Genomic DNA, 13,665 nt, shown 5'->3' on the forward strand with positions numbered 1-13,665 from the left:
CCATGTCCTCCTGAGCTCACCGCCATTTTCCTCATCCTCTCATGATCAAGGATACTCCACAATGTGAGATTTTGCATGCTGCCAAAGATCCATGTCGATCGACAGTCATTTTGTATTTCTTCCATTTTCTTATAATTGCACCAACAGTTGTCTCCTTCTCACCCAGCATCTTACTTATGGTTTTGTAGCTCATTCCAGTGTTGTGCCGGTTTATGATCTTGTCCCTGACATCCTTATACAGCTCTTTGGTCTTGCCCATGTTGTAGAGGTTAGAGTCTGACTGATCAATTGAGTCTGTGGACAGGAGTTTTTTTTATAAAGGTGACTATGTACGACAGCTGCCTTTCATGCAGGCAACAAGTTTATTAGGAACCTCTAACTAGTCTGTAGGAGCCAGAACTCTTAATGGTTGGTAGGGGATCAAATTCTTATTTCTCACTGCAAAATGCAAATAAATGTATTTAATTTATACAATGTGATTTTCTGGATTTTATTTTTGATATTCTCTCAATGTTAAAATTAACCTACCCTGAAAATTATAGGCTGTCCATATCTTGGTCAGTGGGAAAACTTACAAAATCAGCAAGGGATCAAATACTTCCTTCCTTCACTATAAATATATACTGTGTGTGTGTGTGTGTATATATATATATATATATATACTGTATATACATAGTGAAGGAAGTAGGTATTTGATCCCTTGCTGATTTTGTATTTTGCAATTCCCTTCCCTGAACTTTTTTTTAGACAGGAATATGAAATGCCAGTCTCTTATAAATCTGACCCAGTCTTTGCTCAGCTCAGCTTGTGTGTATGTTCTTGTGCATGCTCTGTATGTGAAGTGTAATAAAATGGATCTCTGTGTGGTAGTGGTGGATGAGCAGAACGCCCACACTGAAGAGCAAGAGAACCAGGCTGCAGAACAGTACAGGAAAGAATTAGAGGATTCAAAGGAAGAAGAAAAAGACGAAGACACAAAGGATCTGGATCCTCTATCAGGTATGGACTAATGTGAGCACTGTTCAAAGGAATTATTATTGCTTTCACCAGCTAGTTTGGAAGTTGGCTCAGAAGCAGGCGACTGACTCCATGAAGATTCTCTGCTTCTTCATGTCCTGTAAAATGTCATTTGTAGAACAGAGCGATGTACTTTCCAAATGTTTCATTAGAACTATTCATCTGAGTCCTGTAACCCATTTCTTTGAGTATACGGCTTTCATCTTCTTCCTCTGTGATCTTGGCGCACAATCCCAGTACTGCTGACCTTTTTTGTCTTTGCTCCACTTATGAGATGGTGGAAGAGCAGCGTCACTTATTTCCGAGCTGGGAGGTGTATAAAGCAGGACCCATATATGTATTTGTACATGTAAGAGCTGGCAGCACGAGCTGTTGCTCCAAGAGGAGTAATGAAACATCAAGTTGGGTACCTGCGACAAGACATCATTTTCACTTATTGGGACTCTGTTGGTTTTTGTATCAGAGCATGAACAGCAAAAGGTTATTTTTAATGTAGCCTAGCCCCAGGAGTCCCATCTGTCATAATAAAGAGCAGCTGTTATACATAGTACGCTTGTTTTGTCACGGAGTACAGATGAGGCAAAAAATGTCACTTCCAGATCCCGAGTGACGGTGTAGTACAAAGGTTACAACGCAAATGAATGATCAATTCAGTGTCCTCTTTAATGTTTTATTTTTACTCTGATCGCAAAACATTGAAATATAGACGTCTCGTAAAACGATGTATTATCTTCTAAGTGCTCGATTCCTTCTGCACAATGTGTATTTGTCATTCTGCAGCCATGTTGTCTATACCACCAGAACGGCCCCTTTTTGTGGATCTTTTTTTTTTTATTTTGTAAAAGCTTTATATGTAATAGGCGAGTGATCACTGTCTCTGTACATAGTTCTGTGTGATGTAACATTCACCTTGTTACAGGGGACAATATATTATTTTGAGTTGAGCCAAATTTGATTTTTTCAATTTGAAGCTTCATTCTTCAGCCTCTCACATTCATTTACACAATGCTAATCAATGATGGAAAAAAAAAGTTCTGGCAGACTAGAAAATAATATAAAATAAAAATTGCTTTTTTGAAAATAAAATTATTTTCTGATGTACAAGTATTTCAGAACGTATGGGAGCAGTTCTCTAATTAAAATATAAAATGGCAGTTGTTTCTCAAAAATTAAAAAAAAAAATTAAAAATCATCTCATCTTGTTTGTACTTTTATGCCGTTATGCGGTGTCTGATTTATGTATGGAAATGACCATAGTGTTTTAATGCAACATTTAGGTGTACTAATGTTGCAGGCTGAAGTGCGGTCACCATACCAATATCAGAAATCCTAGATAACTGTTAACCCCTTTCACCCTGAGCACTATAGCGAGCACCTAAGTGATTCAAAGATAAGGCTCTTTTTGGCATCCGGTCATATTTTCTCTATGTGGTTAGAGATGCCAACTATTATATATGGCAGCCAAGGGCCTAACAAATATTTACTATGTAAATGTAAAACTGAACCTTACGAAAAAGCTACATGGAGGTAACAGGTTTCGAGTTGCAGCCGTCACAATAGCAAGATATCCGTTATTTTGCCATAGATGGTAATGTAATTCCTTATTACATGGTCAAGTGCCCAATTATATAATTGACGTGTGCAATGCATTCTGATTTTTTTTTTTTCTTTTTGCACTCAAAAATATTTCTTCTCCTTAGTCTTAGTATGTTATTCATTGTTTTGAAATTTCTGTGTATTCTGTGGTGGGAAAAGTTTATATTTCTGTACACTCGTAACAGAGGGTCTATTTCTTTATCCAACAGTAAAAGTTGCTCCACGTTCTCCAGACAGACGTGCAAGTCGTAGTGCTCAGTCCCAAAGTGGCTCCTTCTCCAGTCCCCCATTGGGATCCAGTAAGGAAAATCTCCCTGTGTTAAACACTAGAATTATCTGCCCAGGTAATAATCTGCAACCTGCTGAATGTTGTAGTTCTGTCTTATTTACTTTCATATATTAATCTGTAAGTCTATGTATTTCTGTGCATAAAGCCGGAAAATGATTAGGATGAGGTTTATGCCAGTTGTTCCATTAGAATAATGTGTAGAGCTCTATGATATTTCAGTCTGTTATATCCTGTTTGAACAGGACACTATAAACCACTAGACAATCAGTAATGACAGCCATGCTTTCTTATTCTGCTACCACCAATGGATCACGAGAGCCCTATAGAGGAAGGGGGATCTACATACTGTATTTTTCGGACTATTAGGCTATGTGCACATGTTGCGGAATTGGCTGCGGATCCGCAGCGGATTTGGTTGCGGATCCGTAGCGGATTTGATGCTGGGGATTCGCGGCAGTTTTCCATGCGGTTTACAGTACCGTGTAGACCTATGGAAAACCAAGTCAGCAGTGCACAATGCGGAAAAGCTGCTGTTTATTTTCCGCAACATGTCAATTCTTTGTGCGGATTCCGCAGCGTTTTACACCTATTCCATAATAGGAATCCGCAGGTGTATAAACGCATGTGAAATCTACACAAAAACTGTGGTAAATCCACAGATAATCCACAGGTAAAACGCAGGGCATTTTACCTGCGGATTTTTCTGAATCTGTGCGGAAAAATCCGCACACCAATACGTACCTTGTGCATGTACCCTAAGACGCACCTTACATAAGATGCACCTAGGTTTTAGAGGAGGTTAAATAAAAAAATAAAATTAGGCAAAAAAAGTGGTCAATTCTGTACTAATATTCCCCATCCTGAGTGTGTTTTCAGTCCTTTTGGCGTGCAACACCTGCAACTATTTAATTAATTACATGGTATTTGCAATATTAAGTACTTTGTACACTATATATCACTATACATGTATAAGATATTTTATGAAAGATTTTGTATATTTGCACTTAGCACTTCAATCTATGTAATACGGTGATTAGGTCTTCACAAATCATGTTCGAAATTTTATGCTAATTAATTCATTAATGACATGTGCACCCTATATATGTCTGTAGCACTGCTTGATTCATTGCTTGAGAAAGGATTTGTTTTATCCGAAATATTGCCACGCCACAGGGCATTAAAGCCCTCTTTTTTACATCTTTTGTGCTATTTCCCTTTTTGTTTAATATATATATATCTACTATATAATTGTCTAAGGGTCACTTCCGTCTGTCCTTCTGTCTGTCATGGTTATTCATTCGCTGATTGGTCTCGCCAGCTGCCTGTCATGGCTGCCGCGACCAATCAGCGACAGGCATGGTCTGGAAAAAAATGGCCGCTCCTTACTCCCCGCAGTCAGTGCCTGTCACCCGCATACTCCCCTCCGGTCACCGCTAACACAGGGTTAATGCCGGCGGTAACGGACCGCGTTATGCCGCGGGTAACGCACTCCGTTACCGCCGCTATTAACCCTGTGTGTCCCCAACTTTTTACTATTGACGCTGCCTATGCGGTATCAATAGTAAAAAATGTAATGTTAAAAAAACCCAAACAAACAAAAAAAAAACCTGCTATACTCACCCTCCGTAGCAGCTCGCGCCGGCCGCCATCTTCCGTTGCAGGTTCCGGTGGCAGAAGGACCTGCCATGACGTCACGGTCATGTGACCGCGACGTCATCACAGGTCCTGCGCTAATACCAACCCTGGGACCGGAAGCTGCCGTGGACTACAAGGGCTCCCTCGGAAAGGTGAATATATGTTTATTTTTTATTTTTTCACCTGTGACAAACCTGGCTGGGCAATATACTACGTAGCTGGGCAATATACTACGTCACTGGGCAATATACTAAGTCACTGGGCAATATACTACGTAACTGGCCAATATACTACGTCACTGGGCAATATACTACGTCACTGGGCAATATACTACGTCGCTGGGCAATATACTACGTCACTGGGCAATATACTACGTCACTGGCCAATATACTACGTCACTGGGCAATATACTACGTCACTGGGCAATATACTACGTGGCTGGGCAATATACTACGTGGCTGGGCAATATGCTACGTGGACATGCATATTCTAGAATACCCTATGCGTTAGAATCGGGCCACAATCTAGTGTATATATATAATATTATTATTTATTTATATAGCACCATTGATTCCATGATGCTGTACATGAGAATGGGTTACATACAAGTTACAGATATCACTAAACAAACTAACAATGAGAGACTGATACAGAGGGGTGACGACCCTGCCCTTGCGTGCTTACATTCTACGGGATTATGGGGATGGATTCAGTAGGTTGAGGGTTGCAGGAGCTCCGGTCTTGGTGAGGCGGTAGCTTCGGTAGTGATGAGGAGGCAGCAGGGTCAGTGCAGGATGTAGGCTTTCCTGAAGAGATGGATTTTCATGTTCCGTCTGAAGGATCCGAATGTGGTTGATAGTCTGATGTGTTGGGGCAAAAAATTCCAGAGGATGGGGGATATTCGGGAGAAGTCTTGTAGGAGATTGGATGAGGAGCGAATAAGTGTGGAGGAGAGAAGGATGTCTTGGGAGGACCGGAGATTACGTGATGGAAGATATCGGGAGATTAGTTTAGAGATATATGGAGAAGACAGGTTATGGATGGCTTTGTAGGTCAGTATTAGTAATTTGAACTGGATACGCTGAGGGAATGGGAGCCAGTGAAGAGATTTGCAGAGGGGGGAAGCAGAGGAGTAGCGAGGAGAGAGATGAATTAGTCGGGCAGCAGAGTTAAAGGGACTCTATCACCTGGATTTGGAGTGAGCAATCTTCAGCCATAGAGGCGGGATTTTCGGGTGTTTGATTCACCCTTTCCTTACCCGTCGGCTGCATGCTGGCTGCAATATTGGATTGAAGTTCATTCTCTGTCCTCCATAGTACACGCCTGCGCAAGGCAAGATTGCCTTGTGCAGGCATGTACTACGGAGGACAGAGAATGAACTTCAATCCAATATTGCAGCCAGCGGGTAAGGAAAGGGTGAATCAAACACCCGAAAACCCCGCCCCTATGGCTGAAGATTGTTCCCTCCAAATTCAGGTGACAGAGTCCCTTTAAGGATTGACTGGAGAGGTGCAAGGCTGTTAGCAGGGAGGCCACAGAAAAGAATGTTGCAGTAGTCAAGGCGGGAGATGATGAGGGCATGCACACTCATTTTAGTAGATTGACGGTTGAGGAGATATTTTTGAGCTGGAGGTGACAGGAGGTGGAAAGAGCTTGGATGTGCGGTTTGAAGGACAGGGCAGAGTCTAAGGTTACTCTGAGGCAGTGGACTTCCGGTACGGGGGAAAGCATGATGTTATATACACACACACACACACATACACACATGTGGTATTTGCCTCAATTATAAAAAAGAAAAGATGGAGGCAGCACACCATTTGTAGTGAAAAAGAGCTTATTTAATCAGCCCAGAAAGCGACGTTTCGGTCACAACAGGCTTGAGAAAGGTTCCTGTTGGGACCGGAACGTCACTCTCTGGGCTGATTAAATAAGCTCTTTTTCACTACAAACGGTGTGCTACCTTTTATTTTATTATTATTATTATTATACATTTTTATAGCGCCATTTATTCCATGGCGCATTACATGTGGGAAGCCTGTGGCTACTACTACTGTTTCACTGTTAAAAGTAAATTAATATTCATTGCTTCCCATGCCCATGGAAGTGGGGAGCAGTGAATATTCTTTTTTTTTTTTCTCTATTAGCAGGCACAAGTGATCGACCAGCAGCTGCAGGAGTCAGTGGCTGCAGCTAACAGTGTGTCTGTTATTAAAATGAAATGCATATTCACTGCTCCCCATGCCAATATTCCCTCCCACATCACAACGCCAGCTACAGTGCATAGAGATGGCGGGATTATGGGTGCGGGGAGCAATGAATATTTATTCCTCTTTAGCAGCGGCATCGGGGTTAGCCGCAGCGCTGGCTTTTGCCTTGTGTGACCCACTGCTCCACTGCTGCCACTCCACCACATCCCCATTCACATCAGGTACATCTGGACCGTAAGACACCCCCCCCATTTTCCTCCAAATTTTTAGAGGAAAACAGTGCGTCTTATAGTCCGAAAAATACTGTATATTACTCCTTCCATAGAGACAATGACCGAATAACAAGAAGCACATATTCTGTATTGTTTGACAAATCTACGCTGTTACCATAGTAGTCTGAAACCCAGAAAAAAATTACTGTAATATGCATTTAGGGCATTCAGATGAAAATCCTTGCCCCCAAAATTGGAATTGTGTGTGTGTTAAGGGAATCTTTCAGGAGAATCTACCCTCCTGAGCCATCTGTATGGGCATGTATGTCAACGGAACCTGAATAAAATGATACGTTGATATATGTGATCTTATTCCAGAGAAATCCATTGTTTTATCTGTAAATGAGTTTTTCAGGGCTATAGGTTGGACACTGATCTGCCTCCAGAGAGTATGAATAAAAGGGGTGTTACCAGTGGGAGACATGTAACTAACACAGAGCAGTGGAACTGAACTTTATCTCCTTACAAACACATTTGCTGCCACTCTCACAGCTCTGCTGTATTGCAGGACTGTCTGTCTGTGAGATGGAAGCTGAGAGAACCTACAGATATGTCGAGTATAATCACACACAGCTCTGCAGTGAGAACAGGAGAGCAGAGAGCGGCCATTACACATCAGTTTGGTAATGCCCCGTATCATTTACAATAAGCTCGGGAGGTAGATTCTCATGCAGGTCAGTGTCCGGATTATACTCTGGAACAGCTCATTTATATATAAGAAAAATGTGGATTTCTCTAGAATAGAACTTCAGATTTCAGATATCAATGTATCAGCTGTCTATGACTTACATGCCAATATAAACTGCTTAGAATGGTTGATCCTACTGACAGATTCCCTTTAAGTGTATCAGGTCTGTACACTTCTAGGTATCTATCAGTATTAAGTATCTATCAGTATTAATATATCTTCAGATCCACATATTTCTTATCTTATATTTCACAGGTTTAAGAGCCGGATTGGCAGCTTCCATTGCTGGAAGCTCAATTATTAACAAAATGTTATTGGCAAATATGGATGCAATTGGTGCTTCACCTTTTATTGATCCAGAATTAGACTCATTGTAAGTAATATTTATTGCACTATAAAAAGAGCCATTAGCGCTAGGAACATAGACCCCTCCAATGTCCATATGGGAGTTGTGTTTTGGTACAGTAGTCTATTAATGAATGTTGTCTGTGCTTGATTTATCAGCTTTAGGCTCCTTCACACGTCCGTGTAATAACTGGTGCCGGTGTCATCAGTGTTTTGGATCAGTGTCCCATCTGTTTTTTTCTGGTATGGTTTATGAAAAATCAATTTCAAAGCTTCTCCTATACTTCTCAATGGTAAGCACGGATGGCACACAGATAACACACGTGTTTTACATGGACCCATAGATTTGTATTGGCACTTTTCATCCTTACTGCTGGTAAGTAAAAATGGACATGTCTCCATGTTGTTTGCACAGACACGTGGCCCGTGCAAACACACAGACACATACACAGCAGCATAGGTTATAAAGGGTACACGTGGTCTCCATGAAAGCAAGCAGACTAATACCACGAGTACTGGAAACACGGACATGTAAAGGAGGCCTAACTGATGCTGCAGGTTCTGACTGCACTGCTGAGTATTGCTGGTTATGTTTTGCTGTATTGTGGCAGTACATAGTACAATACTACATTTACAACTGTAATGTATGCTCATAGTATTGAGAGCTACATCAAACACTATGAGGTCCTACTTCAATAGTATGTGACCTTATGTTATGGTTAATGTCTGTGCGTTCTCAGTTATTAGAGCACACCTTCCATGTGTTGAAAAACTTATATAAATATAACTGAAAATGCACAGACATGTCCTGTTAATGATTACAGACGGTCACATAGTATTGCGGTCGCAATATGCAAACAAACAAGTGTGTATATGTACAGTATATGTGAATGTGTGTATGTATGGATATATATATATATATATATATATATATATGCATGTACATGCGTACGTACAGTGGGGAAAAGAAGTATTTGATACACTGTCGATTTTGCAAGTTTTACATGTACAAAGAATCGAGAGGTCTGTAATTTTTATCGTAGGTACACTTCACCTGTGAGAGACCCAATATAAAAAAAAAATCCAGAAAATCACAATGTATGATTTTTAAAATAATTAAATTGCACTTCATTCCATGAAGTAAGTATTTCATCACCTACCAACCAGCAAGAATTCTGTCTCTCACAGACCTGTTTGTTTTTATTTAAAAAACCCTCCTACTCTGCACTCATTACCTGTAATAAGTGCTCCTGTTTGAACTTCTTAATTGTGTAAAAGACAGCTGTCCACACACTCAATCAATCACACTCCAACCTCTCTACCATGGCCAAAACCAAAGAGCTGTCTAAGGACACCAGTGGCAGAATTTTAGACCTACACAAAGCTGGGATGGTCTACAGGATAATAGGCAAGTAGCTTGGTGAGAAGGCAACAACTATTGGCACAATTATTATAAAATGGAAGAAACACGAGATGACTGTAAGGTCTGGGGCTCCATACAAGTTCTCGCCTCGTGGGGTAAGGATGATTTTGAGAAAAGGTCAGGAATCAGCCCAGAACTACTCGGGAGGACCTGGTCAATGACCTGAAGAAAGCTGGGATGACAGTTTCAAACCTTTCCATTAGGCCGGGGTCACAATTGTGAGAGACTCGCGCGAGTTTCTCACATTGCACTTGCATCAATACCCGGCACTAGGGTTGAGCGAAACGGGTCGAAATATTTCAAAAGTCGCCGACTTTTGGCAAGGTCAGGTTTCATGAAACCCGACCCGACCCCAGTGTGGGGTCGGCCATGAAGTCGGCGATCTTTTGAATCTGGAATCGGAATTCCGATACCGATTCCCGATATGTTTAAGATATCGGGAATTGGTATCGGAATTCAGATTTAAGTGTAAAATAAAGAATTAAAATAAAAAATATCGCAATACTTACCCTCTGACGCGCCCTGGTACTAACCGGCAGCCTTTCTTCCTTAGAATCAGCCTTCCAAGACCTTGCGGTGACGTCGCGGCTTCTGATTGGTCGCGCGGTGGTCACATGGGCGGCCGCGCGACCAATCACAAGCCGCGACGTCACCGCGACGTCACCGAAGGTCCTGGAAGCGCTGATTCTTAGGACGGACCTTCGGTGACGTTGCGGTGACGTCGCGGCTTGTGATTGGTCGCGCGGCCGCCCATGTGACCGCCGCGCGACCAATCAGAAGCCGCGACGTCACCGCAAGGTCTTGGAAGGCTGTTTCTAAGGAAGAAAGGCTGCCGGTTAGTACCAGGGCGCGTCAGAGGGTAAGTATTGCGATATTTTTTATTTTAATTCTTTATTTTACACTAAAATATGGATCGCAGGGCCTGAAGGAGAGTTTCCGCTCCTTCAGACCCTGGGAACCATGGAAACCCAATGCACTGCATTGGGTTTCGCGTTTCGGCCGACCCCGACCCCGACTTTTTTATAGGATCGGCCGATTTCACTTGACCCGACTTTTGAAAAAGTCGGGTTTCGTGAAACCCGACCCGATCCTATAAAAGCAAAGGTCGCTCAACCCTACCCGGCACTGCTGCCGACACTCGGGATCGGAGCGCTCAGCTGCATAGATTACAGCCAAGCCAGATCTCTATTTTGCATTGACGAGGGGCAGTACCTTAAAACACATTGTCTGCAAATTGAGATTCTGGTTTTGCTATTATCCTACGTCATGGGACAAGGGTCAACATTGACTTGTAGGATTGCTATTTCCAATAGATGGCACTAAAGTTCTAGTTCTCCTCCTCTCTTAAGAGACAATTTGCATAATTAGCATATTTCCCAGAGGAGCATTGCGGCTTTAAGTCTCCTCATCTCAGCATGCTTAGCATGTCAATCTCCACAAGGAGAAACAATACTTCTTGGATATCGGTCGGTCGCCTTTCACACAGCTAAGCCAGATCTCCACTTTGCAGACGAGGGGCAGTACCTCAAAACACAGTGTCTGCAAACTGAGATTATGGTTTGGCTATTATCCTAAGTCATGTGACAAGGCTCGTTAAAGGGTCAACATTGACTTGTAGGATTGGTACTTCCAATAGGAGGCACTAGAGTTCTAGTTCTCTTCCTCTTTGAAGAGATAATTTGCATAATTAGCATATTTCCCAGAGGGGCATTGCGGCTTTAAGTCTCCTCATCTCGGCATGCTTAACATGTCGATCTCCACTAGGAGAAACAATACTTCTTGGATATCGGTCAGAAGACTATCACACAGCTAATCCAGATCTCCACTTTGCACTAACGAGGGGCAGTACCCCGAAGCACAGTGTCTGCAAATTGAGATTCTGGTTTGGCTATTATCCTAAGTCATGTGACATGGCTCGTTAAAGGATCAACATTGACTTGTAGGATTGCTACTTCCAATAGGTGGCACTAGAGTTCTAGTTCTCTTCCTCTCTGAAGAGACAATTTGCATAAGCTGCATAGAAATACATGCAGCCGCACACTCTGGTCCCGAGTGCCGGCGGCAGTGCCGGGTATTGATGTGAGAGACTTGCGCCAGTTTCTCACATTACACTCGCATGCGTGACCCCGGCCTTAGTAACACACTATGCCGCCATGGATTAAAATGCTGCAGGGTCCCCCTGCTCACGCAAGCACATGTCCAGGCCTATTTGAAGTTTGCCAATGACCATCTGAATAATCCAGAGGAGGCATGGCAGAAGGTCATGTGGTCAGATGACACAAAAAAAATAACTTTTTGGTATCCACTCCACTCGCCGTGTTTGGAGGAAGAGGAAGGAGGAGTACAACCCCTAGCACACCATCCTAATCATGAATGATGGTGGGGGAAACCTCATACTTTAGGGGTGCTTTTGTGAAAAGGGCACAGGATAACTGAACAGTATTGAAAAGCGGATGGATGGGGTCAAATATCCGAAGATTTTGGCCAACAACCTCCTTACCTCAGAGCATTGAAGATGGGTCGTGGCTGGGTCTTCCAGCATGACAATGACCCAAAACACACAGCCAGGGCAGCTAAGGTTTGGCTCCGTAAGAAGCAATTCAAGGTCCTGGAGTGGCCCAGTCAGTCTTCAGACCTGAACCCAATAGAAAGTCTTTGAAGTGAGCTGAAACTCAATATTGCCCAGCAGCTTCCCCAAACCTGAAAGATCTGGAGAAGATCTGTATGGAGGAGGGGGCCAAAATCCCTGCTGCAGTGTGAGCAAACTTGGTCAAGAACTACAGGAAACGTCAGACCTTTGTAATTTGCAGACAAGGGTTTCTGTACAAAATATTAAGTTCTGTTTTTCTATTGTATCAAATACTTACCATATTTTGTGCAATAAAATGCAAATTAATTATGTAAAAATCATACAATGTGATCTTCCAGATTTTTTTTTTTTTTTAATTCTGTCTCTCACCGTTGAAGTGTACCTATGATAAAAAAAATTACCTCTCCATTCTTTGTAGGTGGGAATACTTGCAAAATCAGCAGTGTATCAAATACTTATTTTCTCCACTGTGTGTATGTATGTATTTGTATATGTATGTATATGTGTGTGTATATATGTCTGTATGTGTATATGTATATAAAATACCTCATTGCATTAGATATGCTGCTGTGGACTTATAAGTAAGTCCATTTGCATGGGACTTGTGATTACGGACTGCAGCTTAGATGCATTGTTTAATGAAATCTACATTTTGTCTCATGAGAATGTCAGGCTGTGTCTCTCTCCACCATGCTTTACATTACTTTTATGTGGGTTCAGATTGACTGTTATTTATAAAATATTTGCTGGTGTTTAAATTTAAATAGAATAATTATAAAGTACCGTATATACTCGAGTATAAGCCGACCACCCCTAATTTTGCCACAAAAAACTGGGAAAACTTAATGACTCGAGTATAAGTTTAGGGTGGAAAATGCAGCAGCTACCGGTAAATGTCAAAAGTAAAAATAGATACCAATAAAAGTAAAATGAATTGAGACATCAGTAGGTTAAGTATTTTTGAAAATCCATATTGAATCAGGAGCCCCATATAATGCTTCATAAAGTTTATGATGGCCCCATAAGATGCTCCATATTAAAATATGCCCCATATAATCCTGCATAACGGTTAATAATGGCCCCATAAGATGGTCCATAGACACATTTGCCCAATATAATGTTGCACAAATGTTGATTATGGCCCCTTAAGATGCTCCATAAAGATATTTGCCCCATATAGTGCTGCACAAACCTTGATTATGGCCCCATAAGATGCTCCATACAGACACTTGTCCCATATAATGCTCCACAAACATTATGGCCCCATAAGATGCTCCATAAAGATATTTGCGCCATATAGTGCTGCACAAACGTTGATCATGGCCCCATAAGATGCTCCATATAGACACTTGCCCCATACAGTGCTGCACAAACGTTGATCATGGCCCCATAAGATGCTCCATATAGACTGTCATGATATGTACTTTTGCCCTGTCCTGTATTTGAATAATATGCCATTTGATGTATGTAACTGTTCTCTGGTTTCTATTAGCTGTAATTTATGTATTTTCTTGGCTGGGAGTTTACCTGTAACAATGTCTCCTTCCCCCAATACTTGTAGCCCTAAGCTCTAATGTAATTAAGCTTTGTCAACATCACTAGT

At 41.8% G+C, this 13,665-nt stretch overlaps 1 protein-coding gene across 4 annotated transcripts in view; it reads left to right on the plus strand.

Annotated features, from left to right (window-relative positions):
• DGKH (diacylglycerol kinase eta) overlaps positions 1-13,665 on the plus strand; it is a 374,433-nt gene that overhangs the window by 307,804 nt on the left and 52,964 nt on the right. For all 4 annotated transcript variants that reach the window (XM_069758220.1, XM_069758222.1, XM_069758219.1 and 1 more), the window contains 3 exons: positions 871-999; positions 2,823-2,957; positions 7,960-8,077. In XM_069758220.1, coding sequence (XP_069614321.1) covers positions 871-999; positions 2,823-2,957; positions 7,960-8,077 — 382 coding nt within the window. The remainder of the gene's footprint in view (positions 1-870; positions 1,000-2,822; positions 2,958-7,959; positions 8,078-13,665) is intronic.

Source organism: Ranitomeya imitator, chromosome 3 (assembly GCF_032444005.1).
Source record: "Ranitomeya imitator isolate aRanImi1 chromosome 3, aRanImi1.pri, whole genome shotgun sequence".
In the NCBI taxonomy this organism is placed as follows: Eukaryota; Metazoa; Chordata; class Amphibia; order Anura; family Dendrobatidae; genus Ranitomeya; species Ranitomeya imitator.